At 40.7% G+C, this 23,559-nt stretch overlaps 1 protein-coding gene across 2 annotated transcripts; it reads right to left on the reverse strand.

The window, feature by feature from the left end:
- Nucleotides 1-2,384: 2,384 nt before the first annotated feature.
- On the reverse strand, nucleotides 2,385-16,778 carry glis3 (GLIS family zinc finger 3). 2 transcript variants are annotated; one of them, XM_085793427.1, is made up of 10 exons: nucleotides 16,296-16,778; nucleotides 15,505-15,679; nucleotides 14,280-15,423; nucleotides 9,677-9,838; nucleotides 9,453-9,563; nucleotides 7,433-7,574; nucleotides 7,184-7,256; nucleotides 4,190-4,347; nucleotides 3,473-3,640; nucleotides 2,385-3,343 (listed from the first exon to the last, which is right to left on the reverse strand). In XM_085793427.1, the coding sequence occupies exons 1-10, from the start codon at nucleotides 16,669-16,671 to the stop codon at nucleotides 3,207-3,209; spliced, it is 2,646 nt and encodes an 881-aa protein (XP_085649553.1). In that variant the 5' UTR covers nucleotides 16,672-16,778; the 3' UTR covers nucleotides 2,385-3,206. The 2 variants fall into 2 exon arrangements, 1 of the variants encoding a protein (XP_085649553.1); XR_015037281.1 differs by having other exon boundaries at nucleotides 3,280-3,343; nucleotides 4,190-4,322.
- Nucleotides 16,779-23,559: the final 6,781 nt, after the last annotated feature.

Below are 23,559 nucleotides of genomic sequence, written 5' to 3' on the forward strand. Positions count from 1 at the left end.
AAGTTTTAGAAACACAAACTCCACGAACCATAACGTGGACATATGTAGGCTTTTCTGTAGTTTTATTCCACCATAATAAGGATGATGAAGAATAATTTGATGCATTTGCTTTTAGTTCAAGTTCAGTTCATTTTCTAAATTCAACTGTAGACTATAGGCTATATGATTGTGTGTATTTATATTTTGATCAGAGATTTGTAGGCCATGTGTGTTACATGCATAGGGGCCTGTTATGTGCTGTCAAGTGCTGCTATAACTAAAGGGTAAAATCCGCACCTAAAGCCACTGTGTGAACTTATGGATACTGTAGCCTACATGTTTCCCCTGACATTAACTTGACTGTCACCAAATCATTAGTGCTTAATCAATGTTGCAATGGGTTATTCCAGAAATGATGGAAATCACAATGTTAAAGGATCTTTAAAAAGCCCACTTCCACCCATTTCTTATTTCTCAGGTTTGAGATCTGTGCAGATCACATTAGCCTAGGCCTACACATGCTCAAATGAATATGTAACTTCTTTTTGTGTTTTCACACCTTAGTAGAGGGTTAGAGTGAAGGCAACCTCTGGAAGAAGTTTTGTGTTCAAAACTGTTATAAAACAAAACTACCTTTGATTAACATAATGTAGATCTATTCTTGTTGTAGCCTAATTGTGTAATTTGTGTAGCCTGCACAGGCAGTGCCCAGTAGCCATGTAGGCCTATTTGCCATATCAGTTGGCTACATAGACCAAGAGTGAACACAATTTCTAGTTGACCTTCTTTGATGATGAACACATTTTTCTACCCGAACAATTAGGCCCAGCAGTTAAGCACTGCAGGTTTTTGTTACTTGACCACATTAACATTCGACTCAGGGCTGACTCAGGCAAATCTTCCTTGTGTGATTCTCAGCCTTTTCTTTCTAACATTTAGGCTACTTGGAGAAACAGTTGTTCATGTCAAAGCTGTATACCTTTGATTGATGAGAGATTATTTACAATAACACCTGAAGCCTTAAATTATTGTCATTTTCTATGAAATGACTACCCATAAAACAGGCTACTTGTGAGCTTCAAGTAATTTCCCACATGCAGGGTTAAACACATACAACACATGTAAATTGGAAACAGTGACAAAACAAAGCCAGTGTCGTTAAGATACTTCCCACTGGATACAAAGCTTAACCAACCACCTGTGTCTACTGTGCAGCGCACTGGTTTTTTTTGGTTAGCAGTAGTAGACAGATGCTTTTTGGGAAAAGCTGTTGTTGTTGCTAAGCAACTACTGAAACCCCCATCTGAAGCATGACACTCTTTTGCTAAAAGAATAATTTTGAAGTAAAACAATTTGTCCTTTCTATCTCATGTTAAAAAAAAGATTAGATAAAATAAAATAAATAAATAAGTGAAAACTACAATAATCTGCCTGTGCCGGCTGGATTTGTCACCGTTCAGGTTTGCAGCAGCATGGGCGCTTATTATTTCTGCGATGTATACATTAGCTTATTGCCTCCAGCATTTCAGTCTGTTTATAGGCCTATTTACACCAGAAAGTAGTTCCTCTACCATGTCTTTTAACTTTGTCTTGTTTTATTCATTGCAAAAAGAGAAACAGACTATGGAGGCATACCAACTTGAATGATTTAAATAATTCTGCTGGAGAAAATATAGGCTAGTCCTACTTGTGTGAAAACCTGCTGCTGTCAAGTGTCGACTAAAACATTTTCAAAAATCTTCCAACCACTTAATATGTCTTATTCTTTTTTAATACAGTATTGAATTGGCTCTCAGTGTGTAAGGGTAAGTAAGTCTTTTTTTTAAAACAACTTCAGGGTGCTTTAGGACACTGAAATCATAACATAATGATCAGTGTGGTAAGCATTATTTTTTAAAATGAACTGATCCAAAAGAGAGTTTGGTGCATACTGAGGGAGACAAGGCACAATAAACGAGAAACAAGGGTACAATTGATTTACATCTTTTTCCTGATCCGTGAATTCAAAGTCATGTCACGATGGCGGCGTTTTTGCATAATTCAACCCATTTACTACAAAACAAATACTTCACATTTCTGCCACTGATTTCTCAAAGCATGCTTCTGAGTTTTGAGGGATACCTTTATCCTAATGGTCATTTAACTAAACTAAATATTTGAGTTTTGTGTTGCTTCAATGGTGAGCATTGTGTCTGCTTTATAAAAAAAATAATTTAAATTTATTTCGGTTGTGTTATTATTACATTGTAATGCAGGTGCATTACAAATGTGATAGAACTACATTAAAATGCAATAGAACTACATTAAAATGCAACAAATAAAAACTACCGGTATACATGTACCAAAAAAAAATAAAAATGAAAGCATATATATATGCTATATATACGCTATATATACATATATACATATAATTAACCTGATAATTTCCCTTCTCTTGACCATTTTTCTGTCATCATAAGTCCATTTTTCATACCATATGGAAACCACTGAAGTAAATGGCCATTGGAAAACAGGTCAAAAACAATGTGCAACACTATGTCCCTTTTAAGAAAGAATCACTTATAATGTGAAGTGTAAATAGTTTGCATTAAATCAACTAAAACATAAAAAATCACTGGTATGGTCATCAACAGAAATCCACCTCATGATCTAGGCACAGGAGCACGCAGCACATTACTATATATCAAACAGGTTATATATCTATGACTTTACTTTGAAATGGTAAGGCTGTCTTGTTACTATAGTTACAAAGCCATGGTTCGAAGAAAAAAACCTTAATAAGTGAGCTTTGATTGCAGTGTTGAATATTGTGCAAAATGCCAACAGAAACCACTTGAAGTATACTTACTACATGTTATACACAGGCTGTACAAAAACTGAGGAAGTAAACATTAAAAATCCTGTAGGCTCAGTTGTTACTGTACATTGATTATGGAGGCAGAAGCCGGAGTGTTGAGTCTGATAGTACATTTACAGAGATTTAGTCGAAAAGAGAGAGAGAGAGAAACTTGCATTGTGAATGTAATAGTCAATTCCACCAGTGTTATCTAACCCAGTGAGCAGCACCTTCGATTGTTTTCATTATCAAATATTCCTTTATTTGTCTAAATGAAGCTGCCACCAGGTTGCGGTGCTATCTAAAGTGTTCCTCCTATTCACCGTTTGACTTCAATGAAACAGTGACACGAAATAGTGCAAATTATCAAAAAGCCCACAACTGTGTGATGTTATCCCTCTGTATAGATACAGGAGACCTGGCTTGTGCTCGTGCAGCGGTCCACCACAGTGAAGAAATCTCCATGTAAATCTTGATTAGGAGCCACACTGTGTGCCTGGCTGAGGACATTACATCCTGCAGATGCACCTGCACGCACACACACAAAAATACACACAGAAATACACAGATGTATATATGCACAGTGAGGGTTGTTAAATCCAGTGGCAATAAAGTGCTCATCCTTGGGCTATTTTGTTTAGGCTGCATTTTCATTACCTGTAATGCTGGAAAGAGCTGTTTGTGAGGTGGCCACCCCATTGGGATTATTAACTGCTGGAGCGAGCCTGTCACCAAAGGCATCAACTTGCATCAGGTGACTTGAACTGGTCTGCGCTGTGATCCCTCCATATTGTGAATATAGCATCTTCATCGACCTGGAGGGATCTAGGGATGAAATTGAAAAAACAAAATTCTATATTTCTTTCTAAAGAGCTATTCAATTAAAGTCTCCAACATTACGGCTTAAATGATACATTATAGTATAAAAACAGAATCACACGTTATAAATTAGACAAATTGTGCATTTCAGTTGTTTTTTTTAAACCCTGTCTTTATCTCAACAGGTAAAACTGAACTGTGTATTTCTGAACACCTTGTCAACATCACTGTGGCTGTCAAGTCTGGGGGGAGGTGAAGGGGTGATGTCTATTTAAAGGCACAGAAAGGAGCTGCCTGATTCTGTCTAACTAGAAAATCTGCAGCCACCTGCTACACATCATAAAGATATACTGCACGATTAATGTGCATGTGAGAAAATCTGTTCAAACAGATTGTCAGACCGCCCACACGTTTGCTAATAAGCTCAGATGTGAAACTTGCACTATAAACCATTTTCAGATGAACCTCCTCCCCCCCGGCACAATTGTATTTACATCGACAGAGCCAGTATTTTGACAAAGCTTGAAAATACGCTGATAATAAACAGCTGAATACCTTGATTGTGATCTGTGAGATCAGGCGGCTGGCTGGGCTGCTTCAGATCTCGGTTCTTCTGCAGGGATGTCCCATTGGGAGGATGCAGGAGGCAGGTGGAAGAGCAAGGCCCACACTGGTCCCCGGGGAAGAGCTGGTGAGGGGAAGGATCAACAAACCTGAAATATTTCAGACTGAATTAAATACTCTGCTTGTGGAAATAAGACAAACAACAATTATTATTCAAAAACATTACTTGTTTCTTTTCTATGGAGCATTCACAAACATCCTTAAATGACAAAAAGAACATCTTTTAGGTGTGTCATGGTTCAATTTTATGGTATTCCTGAGGCTTGATTACATTAACCTATAAGATCTTCCTATTATACTTAATATTAAAAGATCTCAAAATATTTCTTCAATATTAAAAATGATCACTTTATTAAATTGGTAATAATTTTGTGCGGCAAGCTTAAAAATGTAGCATTTGTGCAGGGCTACCATTACTGAAAAGCAACACATTTTCCAAGCGAATATCCACTCTGAATATGATACAATGGGTAAAAGAAAGACACAATATTTCAAAATGAATTCAACCATTTCCTCTAGGCTAAAGAGATTCATAACATCAAAACATCTGAGATCACAAACTGTATCATCCATTATCAAAAAGTTACACTTACAGTTAAACGTATGCAGTGACGCTGTTTATCCAGTATCCAGTATTTGCCACAGATTCACACACATGATGACCAGTTAAGGTGCAAATAGGCCTAAATCATCACTCACAACCACAAGATTGATTCTCTGTGTGCGAAAATCAATTTAAGTGGCAAGAGAGACTCTCTTTATGATACATTAGACTTAGATTGCACACATTATGGTCTGTCAGCCCCTGAGTATCAATAGCATTTTGTTTGCGTTTTTTTCTTTTACAACATACAGTTTGATACAGCCCGCCCCCCACCCCCGTTCTTAGTGAAATTAATCAATAAAGCAAAGCACCGTGAACAAATTACTTAACTTTTTCTTCTCTGTTGTCCTACGATATTTTAAACCATTCAACCACAAATGAATCCAGGACACTTCTTTCAGAGTCATGTAACTCACTGTGAGACACAGAGGATTAAACTAGTAAATGTAAATATTGTTCAGTGGCCATGGCAGCTAACACCCCCGCTGTTAGGTTTGGCGAAGTAACACATTAGCGTGTCTACTTGCCAATAACAGGAATATTAAAGGAGCCAAAGTTTGCTGTCAGTATACTGACGGACTGAATGGGAACCCAAAGGAATCCCAGAAAAGTGTACAAAAAATGGCAACAAGGATTTTACAATTGATTTAACATCTAAAAAAAAGTAATTACTCCGTCTCTCTTCTCCCACTGGACCTTAAATGGTATTTTTTAGATTTTATGATTCACTTATTGAATTCCTTAGCCGCTCTTGTCGGTGGCTATAGCATCCATTTATACCGGCGGTCAAGACCAATGAGGCAAGGCGAGGTCTGCTTTCACAGCCCAATTGTCTACCCAGAATCCTGCAGTGAATGCTTTGGCCTACCGCTGATATGAGAACAATCACAACCAGTGAGGAGCCATGAGCATCTGGCTGCTCAGAATGACAGAAATCCTCTATCACATGCTTTGAAGTGTATAGATGAAGGGATGTTTTCCTATGGGCTGACCAGGGAAAAGTGATGCTGGCCATCCCCAACCTCTAACACCATAGTACACACACACATACACACACCATAAAAAACTAAAATCCAACCTTTTACACTTTTTTTTTGTTTTTTGTTTAAACCAGGATAGCCTATAAAAAAAACTGATTATTCTAATTAGGAGCTTTGAAACCATGACAACCAATGTTTAAGTTGATTGTTTCAGTGCATCTTAAAGGGAGAAAAAAAGACTTTTGAGGAATTTAAATCGGTCACGGTTGAAGTCTCAACTGAGAGCAGGAATATGAAAAGAAAAGAAAATCAAAGTTAGTTTGCTGAGTAAAGCTAACTGCTCTGACTCTTAACTCTTATGTTGCCCCGGCTTGAATTCAAGGATGTTTTTGGCTAAAGAATGGCTATATGCCTACAAATCTAACCACAGCATGTCTTTACCATCAACACGTTTTTAATGGTTTTTAAACTGTAATGTATGTGTAATTTGCAGAATAGAAACATAGGTTAAATGATTTATATTGTGGATTATAAATAAAATTATGCATTTTGATTCCTCCTTTGACCTCCCGTTGCCATATGGATAAGATAATTGCCAGCACCACTCCCATCAAGATAGAAATTTTTCATTATAGGATAAAGGTTGTCACAACGCTGTATTGATCTGCAGTGATCTTTCCCCTCTTTGGAGACAAATGGACCCAAACCATGTTGGCAAAATGCTCCCCACAGCATAGCAGAGCCACCAGATCCCCTTACCAAAGGGCTCAGTGGTGCAAGCCCATTCTCTTACATACATTCACCCACTTGAGGAGACAGTATGCTAAAGAATTACTCATCTGACCACGACACTTTTCTCCACATCTCTGTAGACCAATTCTCTCCTCTGCTTCACTAAACGCTCAAAGGTGCGTTGGTCGTTAATTTTCTTTCCACATCATCACACTAATCTACATCATGACGTGTGTGCTGACGACAACAATTTCTGACCCTCTTCATCGATGTCTTTCCCAAAGATCTAAATGCACTCACTTTTATCCTTGTGAAACACGAGCCAGATAAGCGACTTAAGCTCCTGTCACCCACGCTGTGACAATGAACTGTCTTTAGAAGGCACTTATATCTTATAATCAACTGAGCCTTGCTCGGCATTTTTATATCTGAAACAGAGTGTGATTTAGGTGTTAATAGTCACCTTTTAACATGCAGTGAATCTGTGTGAAAGCATCTTCATTGGTTATGTTCCTCCACTAATTTATATAAGTTTCCTTCAATTTGTCACCTGTCTGTGTATATTACAAACCCCTCAGTCTTAACACAATAACACAAAATCCTCAGTACCTGTAATTGTCTTGTAAGGAGCACAACAGAGCCAGGTGAGGATTGCTGGAGGAGTCTTGTCCCTGTGGAGCAGCTGAGGAACAGGGATGACAGACACTTGAGGGCTGTCCACCACAGCCTAGATCTAATGGATAAACCTATGTGTGCACATGGTTTCAGGGGAATACTGTCTGTTTATTTGTCTAGTTTTTTTTTTTTTACTTATTTATATGAAACATATTAATGCAAAGAGCCAGACCACAGACATACCAGAGTATGAGTCATAGGATGCGCCAGGGGATGGGTTCAAGTTGTTGTCTATCCCTGCCAGAGGAGAGAGGCTCGGTTGTAGAGGGTGAATGGTTAAACAGTCTGTCAGTGTGTCCTGGGTCACATCAGTGGTAGATTTCATCTGGAGAAATGACACATGGAACATAAACATAAACACTGACAGACGACATCAACAGTTATAAGATGTTGGCAGACTCTTCTTTCAATCGTTGCAATATGATACTAACATTAGTAACGACACAATAATGAATACTATTATATTTACTTTAGTTGATGACTTGTAATGAATAAGATGATTTACCATGAATATAACTTTTAAGGTGCACTGTATATTTTTGTGATGTAGATGATTTTTGATTAGTTAGATAGTACTAAAAAAAAGGTTAAGGTACCGGTAATCATTTTTTGTTCTTAGATTAAAAAAACAAAAACATAAAACAAGTAATCAATGTAAATGGACATGGACAATGGCCAAACATTTTTTCTAATTAAACAAAAACTATGATAAAATGTATTGAAATTCATCAATCTAGAAACCGAAACATTGATTAGTTTCACTATACTGTCATTGTTCCTTGGAGACAAGACAACAAAGAGCTATAGCATGCTTACAGCAGGTTTTTGTGCAGTATATACACCGTAGTGGCACTCCTAGTACTAAACAAATATAACATGCACTCCATCTTGAGAATCATTAGTGAAATCACAGTCACAGTAAACATTTGTTATTTGAGTTTTTGATGAAAGTTGTGCATGTGGGAGACTTTGTAAAATGTCCCTTTTTTTAGTAACTACCCACCTTCTGTATCTATGGTGACATACCTCTCAGTAAGAGCTAAAGAGCATGAATCTCACACACACATGCAAAAATGTTATCTGCAGCCCAGCAATGCTATTATATGAAAATCTGAAAACCCAAGTGGGTTAACATAATGACGAAGAACCTAATTATTTATACGTTTGTGTGACCTTGCTCTGGGAGTGTGTATTCATCTGACTTCATGTGCAACCAGATGTAGGCTATGGGTTAATCACAGTCAAAGTAAACAAGATTTTATATACAGCGCATATATCTACCTGATACCATCAGACAAAGAAATGAAAACATTTCATATTTCAACATCCATATGTACTGTATGTATTCATGACTGCATATACCTCATAAAGCTATTGCGCCCTACATTTGTGATGATGCACCAGCAGCAGTTTGGTAATTTCCTGACCTTGAAATTGGCTTTGGGCACCTGAGTAGTACTGAATTTTGCTGCCAAGTGCAGAGTGCACGGTGCAAGTGGGAGGAGAGGCACAAACAGGTGGGAAGAACATTCAAATGAGGCAAGAGAAAGTAACTTGTTAAACTGTGTTAGACTTTGTGCTGCGAGTAGACATCTCAGAATGACGTCTAAATCAACAAAAGTTAATGAAATACGTGGAGCAAATGCAAAGCAATGGGGGGACAGTGTCTGAAATATAAATGAAAAATGCACTAACCACTCCCCTGCCAATTAATGCTCATTGTTTTTTGGACAAATTAGCCTGCATTCATCTTTAAATCAGTATGAGTTCAGTTCGTTACTGCTGCCATCTGAAGGCAGCAGGATGTTGATAAGCCTGTGCCCTCTGATTTGAGAAGCTCCATGATGGAGCACAGTACAGATGGCACTCCACTGTGCACTATTAATCACTATTAACACTATTAATCTTTTACAGTGCCACACACATTAGACTAGTCCAGGATGACTCTGTATTCAGTTATGGGTTATAGTAGCTCATCAGTCCCATGTGTCATATTATCCTGCAGGTTTGAGTTGAGCTTTGTGTTCAGATTGTGTTCTCAGCTTCACAAATTCTCAAATCCAGGTGAAAGTTGTACATTTGGTGTCAGGTTTTTGAGTGCAATACATCATCAAGACAGAAAGTGTTTGTTTGCTCAAATAGGAAAAATGTTAACTGAAAACCATCAGCTGTGTTACACCATGGGCGGTGGGCTCGTGCCTACCTTCTTCCGTGACTGTCGCTCTTTGGTAGAGTGGGATTTCACATGTTTCCTCAGGGAGCTGGGGTCAGTGTAACGCTTTGCACAGCCAGGCACCTGGCAAGCATACGGCTTCTGCACAACCACAGATATATGGAAACTTATGTAGCAGAGCACAGAATCAAAGACCAGCACATAAAATTATGTTATTTCAAATCTTGTGTGTGTGTGCTGCGATGCCAACTCACTGTGTCCAAGTGTGTACGCTGGTGTTTAGCTCTGTCACTTGAGTTGCTGAAGGCCTTGTGGCATCCTGGGTGCTGACACAAGTAGGGTTTCTCCCCCGTGTGGCTACGCAGGTGGATCTTGAGGTTCTCTAGTCGAGAGAAAGCCTTCTTGCAGCCCTCGAACTGCGACCGTATATAAACACAGTAAAAGTGTAGTTGAAGCAATCGATTGCCATCAGATTGCCACAGAGTAGTAGGCTGCATGCATTTAAAACAAAACCTACATGGATTTGGCTGTTGGCTCTATCCCATGCAATATTCAATATACGCCCTGCAAGCATCTCTAACCTGCCGTTGCACACATACTCGGAGCTATGAGCTTGTTAGCTGGAAATCACCGCAGACAAAAGGCTGCTGACCTCAGTGTGTGGGAGGGAGTGGAAGAGGAAATATAGAAAACCTTTGAATAGAAAAATTACTGTCATTTAGTCTCAACTGACACTCAAGTGTGCCCTAAATACACACAGCTAGTTTCATGGGTGACAGGCGAGTAGCTGTAGAGCGTTGAGGGGCAGGTGTATCTTTGTTTAATGGCACGTTTATATTATCTATTCACAGATACATCTCTTGACTATTATTAGCAGAGTGCAAACTAAATATTTATCTAAAAAGTATCATCATAATTAATTTCTAAACTTACATGGGCACACTTTGAAATATAAATATAAATTTTTAATGTCAGATTTTTACTAATACAGCTCTGATAATCATGACTGTCACCAGCAGGGGTCAGTGTTCATACACACATCCATGTATTGTCATTTTGTGTTTTTGATCCTTTTCTTGACTTTACTCTCTCTCTTCCTGCTCACAGGGGGTTAGGAATGTCCTTACCAAACCTTATGATGAAAACACACAGACCATGTCCAATTTTGTAATTTTTTCCCTCCAAGACTAAATTCCTCACATACTGATACCTCTAGGTCATGACTCCCAGAGCCAAATTAAAATGTTTCTTTTCTTTTCATTCCATTAATAATTGACAAATAACCTTCCTCTGCATTCCACGTTGGAAATGCTTGCCATTCTCTGTCATCACGACACAGTTATTTATTTCCTGTCAAAATCTATTCTTAAAAAAGGAAAAAGAAGCCTAGCCTTTCTCTGAGTTGAAACTTGAAAATGAAGATTTTTCACTTCACTCTATTAAACTCTGTTTGCAGCACAGCCATTGTTACAAGTCAGCGTTTTAGCAACCATTTTTGAATGTTAAATAGATTGTGGTTGCATTCTGGAAATTTTATACATGCGTAAGGTCTAGGTTGACCAGCACTGAAGATGAAGAATTCTTGACATTTTATCAAAGCAAATGGACTAAACTGGAAGCTGAACGAAAGTGCAGAGAAGCACAAAATGAGAAATGCTTCTCTTAACCTTTTAACCTTTTCCCACGCATGAGAGTAAATCTTCTATTGGGCGCTCTTTCTGATTCTGTTTTATTGCTCTAAATGCTCTTTCATACGGTGCCACATTGGAGAAGTGGCCCAATCCTAAATATACTGTAGTTTAAACAGAAGAATTAACAACAAACCCCTCAGCTATAGTGTATCACAAGAAAAACAGCGCAGACAGAGATAAATAGTCTCTCAGAACCAAAGTGGACGGACAAGCAAGAACCAGCATAAAGCTAACATACTGCCAAGACTGCGGGACTAGCCAGGGGTAGGTAACTGTGTAACTCTCCCTCTCCTCGTCTCATGTAGCTCTCATAAAGCAGGCAGGGCTTTTTAGTGTGTCGCAAGGGACGTCTGGGCAGAAAAGAAAGCAGCATGGCTCCTCAGTGTAGATCAGTGTTACAGCCAGCTTCTGACAGGTCCTGGCAGGTACTCATGCCCTGGCTGAACAATGACAGCTGCAATCTGTGCCAGCAGCGTCTGTCCAGTGCCCAGTCTTACTCTGAGGTCAATTCAGTCTGGACTCCCCTCTTTTCTGTTTCACCAGTGATATCCCCCCCCCCCTTTTGCTCTTTTTAACCTATTTCCTTATACAGTGTATTTTTAGCTTTTCTGTCCTTGTTTCTGTTGATCTGTAAATTCCCCAAGGTGGATGAGAAGTATTAGTTCTGCAAACATCCGAGAACTACTTCTAAAATGTAGGATGAAATGCTTCAGTCTTAACCAGAAAACAAGACACTCATTTATCTCCAGGCCAGGATTCAATATGATTATCAACAGTCAAAATAATTGTTATGGAACAGAATGACTTGTTTTCAAAAGGGAAATAATGACAGGGTCTGTAATGTGAAAATAAATTCCAAGTATTGAGGCATCATGTCCTTGTGCCAAATCCAAGTTAGTTCACTCCAAACTATTGTGAGGATGGCGCTTAAAATGTTGTCAAACCTGAAATCTCATCAGGCCTGCCTTCTGTGACATTGGCAAGGGTTGAATTACAAGCTGCTCATAAAGGGAAATTTAGCGGATTAGGAGGGAACTAAGGTTTTCATTTTCCCTCTATGCAAATGCACCGATTGATCACAAAATAGCTCAAGCATACTGAAAGAGACTCGACTTTTTTTTCCCTTCGGTAAAAACAATCAAATTTAAAAACACGATTTACTCAGTTGGTACAACGTACGTTAATTGTCAGTGTTGGAATAGCATGTACAGTAAACATGGCAGCCACAACGTACAAGCTAATAAACGAAGAACAAGCCATTTATTTATGCAATTACCAAAATAATGGATGCAAATATTAAAACTTCATAAAGTTTAATGAATACGCTGACTCTCAGTGACTGGGGAAATCTGTTTGGTTTGGGGTTTAAGTTCAGATTGATACTTTTAAAACACCCATATGTTTAAATCACAGTGACAGGCGCAAATAGACTGGCGAGTTGAGGATATGTTAGCAAACCGCTCAATCATCAGTTAACAGGTCGTGAGATGACAGGTACAAGTCCGGGCCTGCCCTATATGTTCACTGTGTAACAAGAGCTGCCTCTTTGTTCTGTTGCTGTCTCGCACCTCATTTATCATGCATCAGTTTATTCACCGGCCAATCATTTCCCAAGGAAAACTGTGCTCTGCACGTTTCATTTACAGTATTTCTTCCATTTAACCATCACCTTTCCACCTTTGTACATAATAATGCTTAGGTTAAGAAGATGCTGATGCAAAGATAGAAGAACTCTTCCCTCTGGACATTGTTCTCAGACTCAGGAACAAGAAGCAGCTTGTGCTATAAGCCACAACAGGCAATTTGTATAATTTATGATTTTAACAAGGGATCATAACCATAAATACTTTCTTTATTATTGAACAATTACAAGGAACACAGACCCATCCAATGATCCTAGCCCCATGGCAACAGAGCGAGCTTTAACTAATAAGTGAGTATTTTGGTATTAAAGGTCGACTGCAGGTATGCATGGCGTTAATGATTGACTTGTTGAAAGTGGCGATGTTTGGGAACTGGTTTCTCAATTACTCATCTAAGTCTCAAGTCGTCTCTCCCAGTGAGACTAAAAAGGATGTAAAGAATTGTGTGCAATCTACTGACCACAGATGAGGACTTTGGTTGTTATTTTTAGCCTTTGAGGAATATCATCACAGCTAGGGCTGCTGTGAACTTTACTACCAACCTTTATAGTTCCCTGAGGATGAATGGTAATCACTCTAATGATCTCCTCGCTTTTCATTTAATACCACCAAGAGGTTTAAACTATTATTATCCAATACTTTTGTTTATGACCAAATACCAGAGAAACTTAATGACTATGTCTCGTCAGCCTGAGGTCTAATGTTAAGAAGTTAAGTTTTGTTAAACTCAGATGATGAACAACGTTACACCTGCCGATCATCAGAGTGTTAGCACTGTCATTGTGAGTGCGGTAGCAATCTTTCACAACTTATACAAAAACCAAACCCAAACTAAAGAGTCATCATTAAGTTGCAACACACTGCAACCAGATCATCCATCTTGGTGAAACAAAGCCAACAGTTCATTAATAATAAGGCCCGTGGACAAATGCCAACTCTTTGGCCACAGACGCAGACCTGTAGAGAGCCAGACTATGGGGCATCACCTTCCCAGAACGACAGCCAAGTTCTTCAGACGGTGGCCTGGCAAACCCACTGATCCTAACAGGCCCAGCAGCTACTACAGAGGCATGGTGCCATGCCAGATCTAAAGTGCTAGGCCTCCTTTGTGCTGATTTAATAACTACATAATTGAGTTAACTCCCATGTCAATTATCACAGAGCTCCACTAATTACCCCATGGCTAAAGTTAAGAGAAGAGAGGGGCCATATTTCTCTTAAAAAGGTTTTTCTTTTCGGCAGCTTTCAACTACAGTAGATACTGTGGCTTTGAATAGTACACTGAGAACTGAACTCAATAAGCCCCTGACACTCTTCATCCTCTTGCTTTGCCTGCAATTACTCAGCTCTCTGACAATGGAATAAAAAATATTCATCCGACAAAGCTGTGCCATCTGTGTATTGTTAAAAGGTGAGACAGCGTATGGATTTTTTTTTGCTACAACGTAGTGAGAAACAGAGTAGAGTATTAACTTCAGTTGCATGGCATGGATAGAGACATAGCTGTGATTTGCATGTGGTACCGTGCACTTGTTGGGTTTCTCTCCTGAATGGACCCTCATATGGATTAGAAGCTTGTATCGGGCATTGAAGGGCTTGAAGTTGCGTGGGCAGCCCACCCAGTAGCATGTGAAATCCTCAGCCTTCCGCTGGTCCACATGTAGCTTTTCTATGTGCCTTACCAGCTCCTCCTTTTGGTCATAGACGGCACTGCAGTCCAACCACCTGCAGCAGTGGGCACCGTAGTCCTCCAGCTCTCCTTCCTCCTCCTCCAGCATTGGGACCTGGGGTAAAAAGTTCATCCCATGCCTCGGAGGAGCCATGGGAGCCTGCGTGAGAGGGTCCTGATACAGGGGCTTTATTTTGCAGTGACGCCTGGAGAGGTGAATGTGCTGGTGGGAGTGGTAGGGCGGTGGAGGCCCCTGTGGAGCAGCGGCTTCATGGACTGAAGTCAACAGAGCTGGCTCTAACTGTACATGTGGCAGCAGGTTGTTGGTGGTTTGGCTGCAGCTCTCTGAATTCTTCTCCAGCGCCCCTCCTTCCTCTGGGAGGCACTGCTGCTCCACCACCATGTTAGCCATCTGGCTCTCCAGGCCCCCTCCCTCCTCAAGCATCTGCATACGGCCACACTCTGTCTGCGGGGCCATAGCCTTGGAAAAACCTGGCCAGCCGTAGGGATGGACCTGAGGGATACAGCGGCCTCTCACGCCCAGGAAGTGACCGTAACCCTCAGACTGGACAGGTGAGAGTGCTGCGTGAGAGGCCGGAGAGCTGCGGGAACCGTTGATGTAAGCCACGAGTGAGGTAGGCGAGGTGCGTATGATGAAGTTGAAATCGGTACCCATGACATCCGACAGAGGCGACATGGAGAGAGCTCTCTTCTTCGCGCGAGATGGTCTGGGGCTCCCAGGATCTCCTGCAAAGAGGTACGAAGGCAGAGAGGCGGAGTTGCTCGTGCCACCGGATACGGTCGTGCCAGACATGGCTGTGCCTGACGAAATGCTGAGCTGCTCGCCTCCCTCGCTCGCCTGGGTGGAGCACTGAGGTAGTCCCAGCGGAGGAAGCACACGATAGCCATATGGCCAGTCGTGTCTTCCACTAAACATTGATTGTGTTTCAAACAGACTGAGGGTGGTGGATGCCAGGGATTCTCTGGACAGTAAGGATCTGAAACACATTGTTGTTAACCACTTTAGCAACACTCCTAAAGGTTTAGTGAGCTCAACACGACATGCTGATATTACCCACCTGGCATCAGTGTGGGGGATCGTTACACTGTGTGGATGCGATGGAGGATGAGGCGCTGCAGGCCCTGCGGTGTATGGCTGGCCTGTGGCAACAGTTTTGTGACTACTGGTCACTGTCAGGTTAGGAGCAGCTGGCTGACCAAATACCTCCATGGTGGGCCCAGATGCAGAGCAACCTGTTGGACACGAGCCCAAAATTCAACACACAGAACATTCACATTAAAGGTACTATATTAGAGTACTGCACTAAAGAAACACAATGTTAAGACAATATTACACACTTATCTGCATGATGCATGAACCTAAATTAAAATAAATGCAGCAGATTTGTCTGCTTTAATGAAGGTTTACACAGTCGCTTGTGGAATTCCCCCTACCAACCTGAGCATGCCATGGACACTTTCTGCTCTGTTAATCACTAATGAGCTTTCCACCTCCTTCCACTTTTCCCCAGTAGAAAATTTAAGGACCGGCTTTATGCTTGGTTAATTATCAATAAATAAGAGAACAAGGGCTCTAGCAAGAAGACAGTGAGTTGTGAAGAGCACATTGGGAATGAGTGAGGTATGAAGTCATTTGAAGTTTTGCTGGAGCGGAGAAACCCGTCAGAGTCACTCTGTCAGGCATTTTATGAGATGTGTCCTGATTTTGCTGATATAATGTAGACAGTGTGACTGTTACATCCTGAACACTGTAGTGTTAAAATACTAGAGGGTGAAGGAGCACTTTCTCTCACATTCTTGATTGATTAGGTATTTTTAGACTTTGATGACTTTTTTTTTTTTTTTTTACCTTTGAAGCTGTTGTTAGAGTCAGAGTTGAGTCCTATCTGGTTAGTGGTCGTCACTGTTGTGATTGGAGGATGATGTGCAGGTGCTTGCTGTTGTTGGGGTGCCGTCGCCATGTTTACATGTTTCCCAGTGGTCAACACCTGCCTGCGGAGGCTCAGGGTTGGCAGAACAACACTGCTTCCGCTCTGTTTTCCAGGGCTGAGGGAGTGAATGGGTCCTTTTTTCACTTTCTCCATTCCTGAGGAGGGACTGACATTGGGCCGTTGCGGAGGGGACATGGGAATCCTGATGGATTTGGACTGATGTCCCCTGATCATGCTCAGTGATGGGGACGCATTACAGGGGGACACCAGGAGCTGACAACCTTTTCCACTCATGGCTGAAACAGATTCCCTCAGAGTTCTGCGATTCAAGTCGATTCAAGTGGCTGCGAGTCAAAAAAAAAAAAATTCGGATTAATCAGGAAGTGGTTCTCAGCTCATACCTTAGAGATTCAAACACAAGAAAATAAACATACAGTCCATAAATAAAGAACGGCTGAGTCAAAACAACAAAAGTGCTTTAAACTATCAAACCATTAATACACAGTCCTCAAACTTTGAACCTCAAACCTCTCAACCACAAACAACTGAACTGTGCATTGAATTTAAATTAGGTTATGGTATTTCAGGTTTACAGCCAACATGAAGAATGAAAATAAAAAACAAAAATATTTAATAAAATACATTTTTTATTAAAATATCATTAAGATAATTAGGTCAGTATCATTTCTTTACAGCAACTTTATACAAATAAACTTATGTGCAACCTTTTCAATACATAATTATAAACTTTTGTCTAGCAGAATTTCAGTGTTGTGAAACCAGCAGTTTTTATAGTCTCATATGCTGAAGTTACAACAAGAATACAAGCATAAGTAAAAAATGACCTTTGCAGTGAAGTTATTCTTGTCACTGCTGTTGTCGATGGCGCGTTCACTTACCTATTGTTGTTGTCGCAAACTCTTCTCCCAAAGTGACATGTCAGGCAGAATGACTTGCTTCAGTCCGCCGAGCTGTGAATGTGATTTGGATAACACCAGCGGATCTACTGTCGCCTTTCTCTCAGGGTTTGTGATGGGTGTTCACTGAGCAGAGAAGTCAAGGCTCAGAGGAATCTCTCAGTTTGAACCGCGGCGTCCCCCTCACTACTCTGTTTCCAGGAACTTCTTCTCCTTTTTTTTTCTTTCTTCCCTTCCTCTGATGTGATTACCCATTTGCCCTTGACACGGCTCTTTACGTGGACGACGTCATTTCAAACGGAGTGGACTTTCACTGTGAATAATTTAAAGTTTTTTTTGTTTCATAGTTACTCCTACTTTTAACTTTACCCATTATGGGTTTGCGCGCGCGTATTAGAGGCAGTCTTCAGGTGAGCGCGTGCTCCATATAGCACCATGAAAAAACAAAATTTCAAGCCGAATTACACATTAATAGCTCATATTATTATTAAATGAGTTGTTAATTCAGATTTCCACGGGATTTAATATCCAAATTACATTTTATTTTTAAACCCTTTATAGGCTGAAATAACAATTTTTCTTTTAATCTTAGTTTTAAAGGGTTATCACAAGCAGAATAATGAAAATGATTCATCCTTAAATAATTGATCTAATGACAATAATATAATGATAATAATTAACAATTGAAAACAGCAGCTCAGTGCTGCTTGGTGGATGAGTTTTGGATATAAAACAACAATCCCCACAATTTGTATTATTTAATTTAAGCATATAAGTAGATGAGAGTGAATGAGAGTGACCCCAGTGGTCCACATGCATATGTCAGTGTTCTTTGATTCATCATATTGATTAAATGTTTTTCCTCTTGGTATAACTGAGATTGTAAAAAATATTTAAAATATGTTCTTAAAAAGACAAAGAAGTTTTCAGTGCAGTTATTGCAGCTCATATCATACTGCTCCAAGTCCAAAATTGCAGACATTTTTAACTGTTTCTTGACAGAGCCCCCCGCAAAACACGACAAGACAGTTTGATAAAGTTTTGTGAATATTCGTTCTTTTCTTTACGCCACTGGGCTTTCCTATCAATTCATAACCTGGCCCTTACAGATGACTTTGTGTTGCATAAATCTGCGATACCTGCTCTGTCTCCTGCTAGCACTTTCACCCTCCTCCTCCTCCTCCTCCTCCTCCTCCTCCTCTCTACCTCAGCTCAGACCCCATTGTAGGGCACTTTTCTCCTGGCTGCTGGAGTGTTTGCTCTGTGGATCCTGCTCCAGGTTGACATGGAAACCAGCATGTTTATAAGAGGAGGGAAGGGAGCTGTTCCTTGGGAGCATACATGGAGGAGGAGGGGTTGTGCTCCACAGTCTGTGATAATGACGCAGTGAAAACTCATGTGTACATAGACTATACACTGTATGTGCACTGTGTCTTGAGTGGTGGACTAATTGGACTCTTACTGTACTATCTAAAAATATGCATCAGTTAAGGTGCTCTGCCTCCTCTATACTTTGTTTTTAAATAAAGATACACCTGTCATTTTATTTGATGTATTATTTTCTTTTATTACAACCTTTGAATCAGGGAAACTGATTAAAATATTGAATATTAAGTAGTGGCGACCTCTTGTGGTTTTCGAGGGGTGACATTTAATAACCACAATGCCAGCATGCAAAAGCAAGTTTGCAGACCTTTATTGAGACAGAGTGTTTTCAGTCATCAAAACATTACCTTTCACTCTCATATTCCTAATCTGATGTCTATAAAAACACCTCATTATTGTCCTTGCTGATGCGCCCACAAAAGAAGACATCTGTTTGTCCATTGTGAAATGTTCCCTCTCTTGCCAGCAGGGGATACTATTAGTACACCAATTGGGTGGCTGCAATCTGCTTAAAAGTAGTAGGGGCACAATTTTCAGGTAGAGAAAAACAATATGAAAAAGTGGCCTCTAAAGATGTAGGAAAGGACAAAGAGTGATGCTTGTCAAATTGAAAACAAAAAAAAAACAAAAAAAAACAAGAAACAAAAGAAAGATCTTGCTTGCTTCAAGCAGTGATCCCATGGCCCCGCTGTGGCCATTTGGCATCTCCTTCCTTTGACTAAGTGAGTCACAGCGTGTTTCCAAATGTCAGAGTCTAACAGGATGGTAAAGCATCTGAGCTGGAGGCAGAACAACAACACCACTTGCTCTTCTTCTTCTCAACGACAAGCCCTGACACTTGCGGCAGTGCTTTCCTGTATATGCTCGTAGTGGATAACATTTACACTCTGCAGACCTCTTGGTCAAATACCGTCACCTCCCTTGTTTTCCTCTGCCTCCTCCAAACAATGGCACAGTATGTTTCAAACAATGGATTTTACAATAAGTATAATCGGTGGCATCCAAGTGGGAAAGAAGACCAGATGAGATATAAGTGTTGACCATTTTGTGAAGACCTCCATTTGTAGCAGAATTAATGCTGTAATAGACTCTCCAGCACTTACAGAATCCATTTGGCCCTCTCTTGATGACAGCATCAGCACTCCTGGAAGTAGAAAAGCATTCATTCTGGTGTCAAGAAGAGAAATCATGGGTGATTTCTCTGTAAGTTATATTACAATAGTCACTTAAAGTAATGCACACCCCAGTGGACCTGTGATTAATTAATCTACTTTTGATCCGCTAATGACAGTTCAAGTCAAATACAAGGTTAGTCAAGGCTGAGTCAGTCCTTTTAACTGCAGCTGCACAGACAACTGTACTCCGTGTAGGAGATATCAATTTATTGGTATCATCCCTCATTATAACGGCTCCTATTAGCCCACGGCACCTTGCATACTCACTCTCAGCAGATTAATAGATAAATACAGTGTTGCATACGCCCATATCCTGGCTTGCATTAATAGTTTCCCATAAACATTAAAATCACTCATGTTGTTTTGTAGCCAACAGTGTTAAATTAATGTTTTGTAAAGATGTCTGAACTAAAAGGGGCTATAAATAGTGTGCTCATAGAGATGCAGCATTAGCCACTGCACGTGAAGTACAGTAGAGAGAAAGGACCCATCCATCCATCTCCTCCTCCGCTCCTCAACTGTCACTACCAAAACCCAGATGAAGATGAGTGTGAGAGAAATGGGCTTCTGAGCGTCTTCCATCTCCATCCATCAATCTTAGTTGACTTCTCTAATAACCTTTACGGAGAAGTGATGTCTGCTGGAAGAAAAAGAAAAAAAGAAAAAAGGAAGGACAGTAGGGGACACAGGAGCCCATGTCTTCTCCAGCAGGCTCCATCTTTTTCTCTTCCCCACTGTGTTTTCCAACAGGATGACTCTAATAAAAGTTTGCTGACACAACAGCCCCCCCGTGTTTAGAGCTGCCGTTAGGCCACAGGCTGGTTTTTAATTTGAGCGCACATTCGGGGTGAAGCCTAAGGGCGTGGGTGCTGTAAGCTCCCTCTTTCCTTTTTGGATATTATTAACACTGCGGCTCTGGAATCACATCTAGGAGGATGATGATGAGGCTTGAGCGCTGGATCGCAATCACAGGACTTACTCTGAGTCTTGCCAAATCAACACAAACATTTCCCAAGACTTCAATATAAAGACAAAGAGTGAAAAGAAGCTTGGACAACAAAAGATGCGGAACGGGAACTGAAAGGAAATTTAATTCATGAAACTGAAATCCAATTAAATCTGGGTTGCTCAACCATGACATGATGTAGCTCAGTGACAAAAACACAAGGCAATAATAATGACCCAGCTTAGTATTATGTTTACAGAGTGGAGCATATAAAATCTTTACGCACTAGGGGATGGAAATGTTATACTTACAGCGTACGCTCGTGTGTGTGTGAGGACTTTGATAGGAGTGGTGTAACTTCAGGAGGCCTGTTTGGAATTTCCTGGTGTCAGTGTGGAGGTGCGGACTGTCTGACCACGTAAAAAAAAAACAACCTGCGAAGGTCCAGACTTTAGAGGGCGTGTCATTAGACCCCTGCCTGAAACCCCCCCCTGGTAAGAACCTCCCAACATCCGTCTTCATTAAAAAGGTTGCTCTCTGAGCAGATGGTCATTAACAGCACCCCCTCGCTCCATAGCCCTGACACCCTCTATGCACTAGGACACTACCTAGAGGACACCCACTGTCCCTCAGGAACCCCAGAAAACCTCACCACAGAAGAAGAAGTGGTGCCCTGACAAGGCCTCCTGGTAATGATCACTCTAGGGTCTTCATAAATCTCCTTTTCGAAAAATTTTCAAAATAACAGCATGAAGTATGGAGATGGCTCCCATAGCAGAATAATCAATATGTCAAACCCTGTGGCACAAGACAGCGGTGGTCAAAGTGACACAACTGATACAAATGGCCTCGCAAAGTGACTAATATCATCAGTGCTGTCCTGCTCTGTTCCCTTTTTTTTCCAGTTAAGTGTTTTTGTCCCTGTGTCTTTTATGTGACTGGCATAACAATGTTGTCTTGAGTCCAAACTGTTGTTCAGACAGATGTGTAGCGCGGGAGTCGGGACACTGCAGGTCTGGTTTTTTCGGGAAAGACGGAGGCTGATAAACAGGGGATGTCACAGTCCTTTAGGTCCTGTTGCTTCACATCACAGGCTCTGAGATAGAAGAACCAATCAAATGTTACCAGCCAGCATCTGAAAGCTCATCTCTTTATCTGCTCACTAAATTATAAAAACGATTACACAACACAAATTTTTACAGTGAAACCCCAGCGAAAATAGGCAGCGAGGCCATGCACAGATTTGATTCGGAGCTTGTCAGAGGTGATTTGTGAAGTTGTAACTCCTGGGTCCAATATGAGCAGTGTCAATGTTATCTACATTTTAGTCGAGACGGCCTCATCATCAGTATCTCCAGCGGCAGCCACCATGGATCCCAATTACCGCAGTAATCACTCCCTAGCTGAGAGCACGGTTTCAGACAGGGTAAAGTATTATCCATCTTCATCATATTCATTATCAGGCAGCAGACGCAGGTGTCCTGGCCTCCCACTGCTCCACACCATTAGTGACTGATAGACAGTGGGACTATAGCGTCTTTTGCTTCACAGAACACGCCCACATACGGATTTCTGAAGAGGGAAAAACTCTTAATTTAAACAAGTTGTTGAAATATGCATAAGACTTCCTGATTGCACGCTATCTATACAGCAGTCAAAGCAAGTCGGGGACCTCAGAAAGACGGGCGACCATGTCTACAGTAGCGAACGTGGTCAAAGGTTACACAGCAGGGGATTTGCAGCACATCATTTGTTCTCCCCTGATTATCCTCTTGCTGTCTCTCTAACAAGGAGGGTCAGTGTGACAGACATGTAGTGTCTCCGCTTCAGGACGAAAAGGTGAGACGGAGCGGTGGAAGATAGTGATGGCATGTTTGTCACCCATCCATCCACCTGATACTCGCGCGCACATACAGTACAGTATAGGTGAAAGGGTCCTAAATCTATAATGTGCAGACTGTTGTAATGTGTGCGCGACTGTGCTCTCAGCGTTACAAATAAATCACCTCATTAGCCCGTTCTCTAATGGGTTATTGTAGCACTAGGCTGACACCCTGTTACCATAAAAGCTCATGAGATTTCAAAATTCAAAAAAATGCTTTTGGGTGGGATTGTTTTCCTATCCTCTGGCACATGGTCGAGGTCATTCTATTAGGTGGATTGATTTACATATAAATTGAACATGCAGTATTATGCACCTCCTTAAACTCATCTGTTTCACTACTGTATCCCATTATCTGTCTTCCATACTTCAACAAGCATTTAATTTCATCTTTCATATTGTCTTATGTTTCATTATGTTTCAGTGTTATTTATTAAAATTCATTTAGCTAATAACGCCCCCATGTGCCGCCCCTTCTCCTGCAATGCACCTATTCTAATGTGTTCTGAGCGACTGTGTGTCCTGAGGTAAAATGTAAAATGTTGAAAATTCACTGGAATATGAAAAGCAATCATATTTTCTGTATCAGTAAGCAGGTCTGTGGTAGCTGGGGGTCATTCTTGCTCTCTGCTGTTGCTTGGGGAGGCATGTTGTAAGAGCCCCCAAGGCTCACCTAGTTAATTAAGTTTTTCTGCCATTAGAATGATGTAACTGGTGAATTTACTGCTCCACAAAACTAATTCTCTAGCACCGAGGGTTTGATAGACATTACTTCTCTATATGACGCTTTGTTCATATTGAATACACCACCAACAAAAATGGATTGCGTCGTGGTGAGTTGAAATGATTAGATGATATGCTATGAATAGTAAATGG

Source organism: Trachurus japonicus, chromosome 12 (genome assembly GCF_045865225.1).
Source record: "Trachurus japonicus isolate A0001 chromosome 12, Traja_1.0".
Taxonomy (NCBI): domain Eukaryota; kingdom Metazoa; phylum Chordata; class Actinopteri; order Carangiformes; family Carangidae; genus Trachurus; species Trachurus japonicus.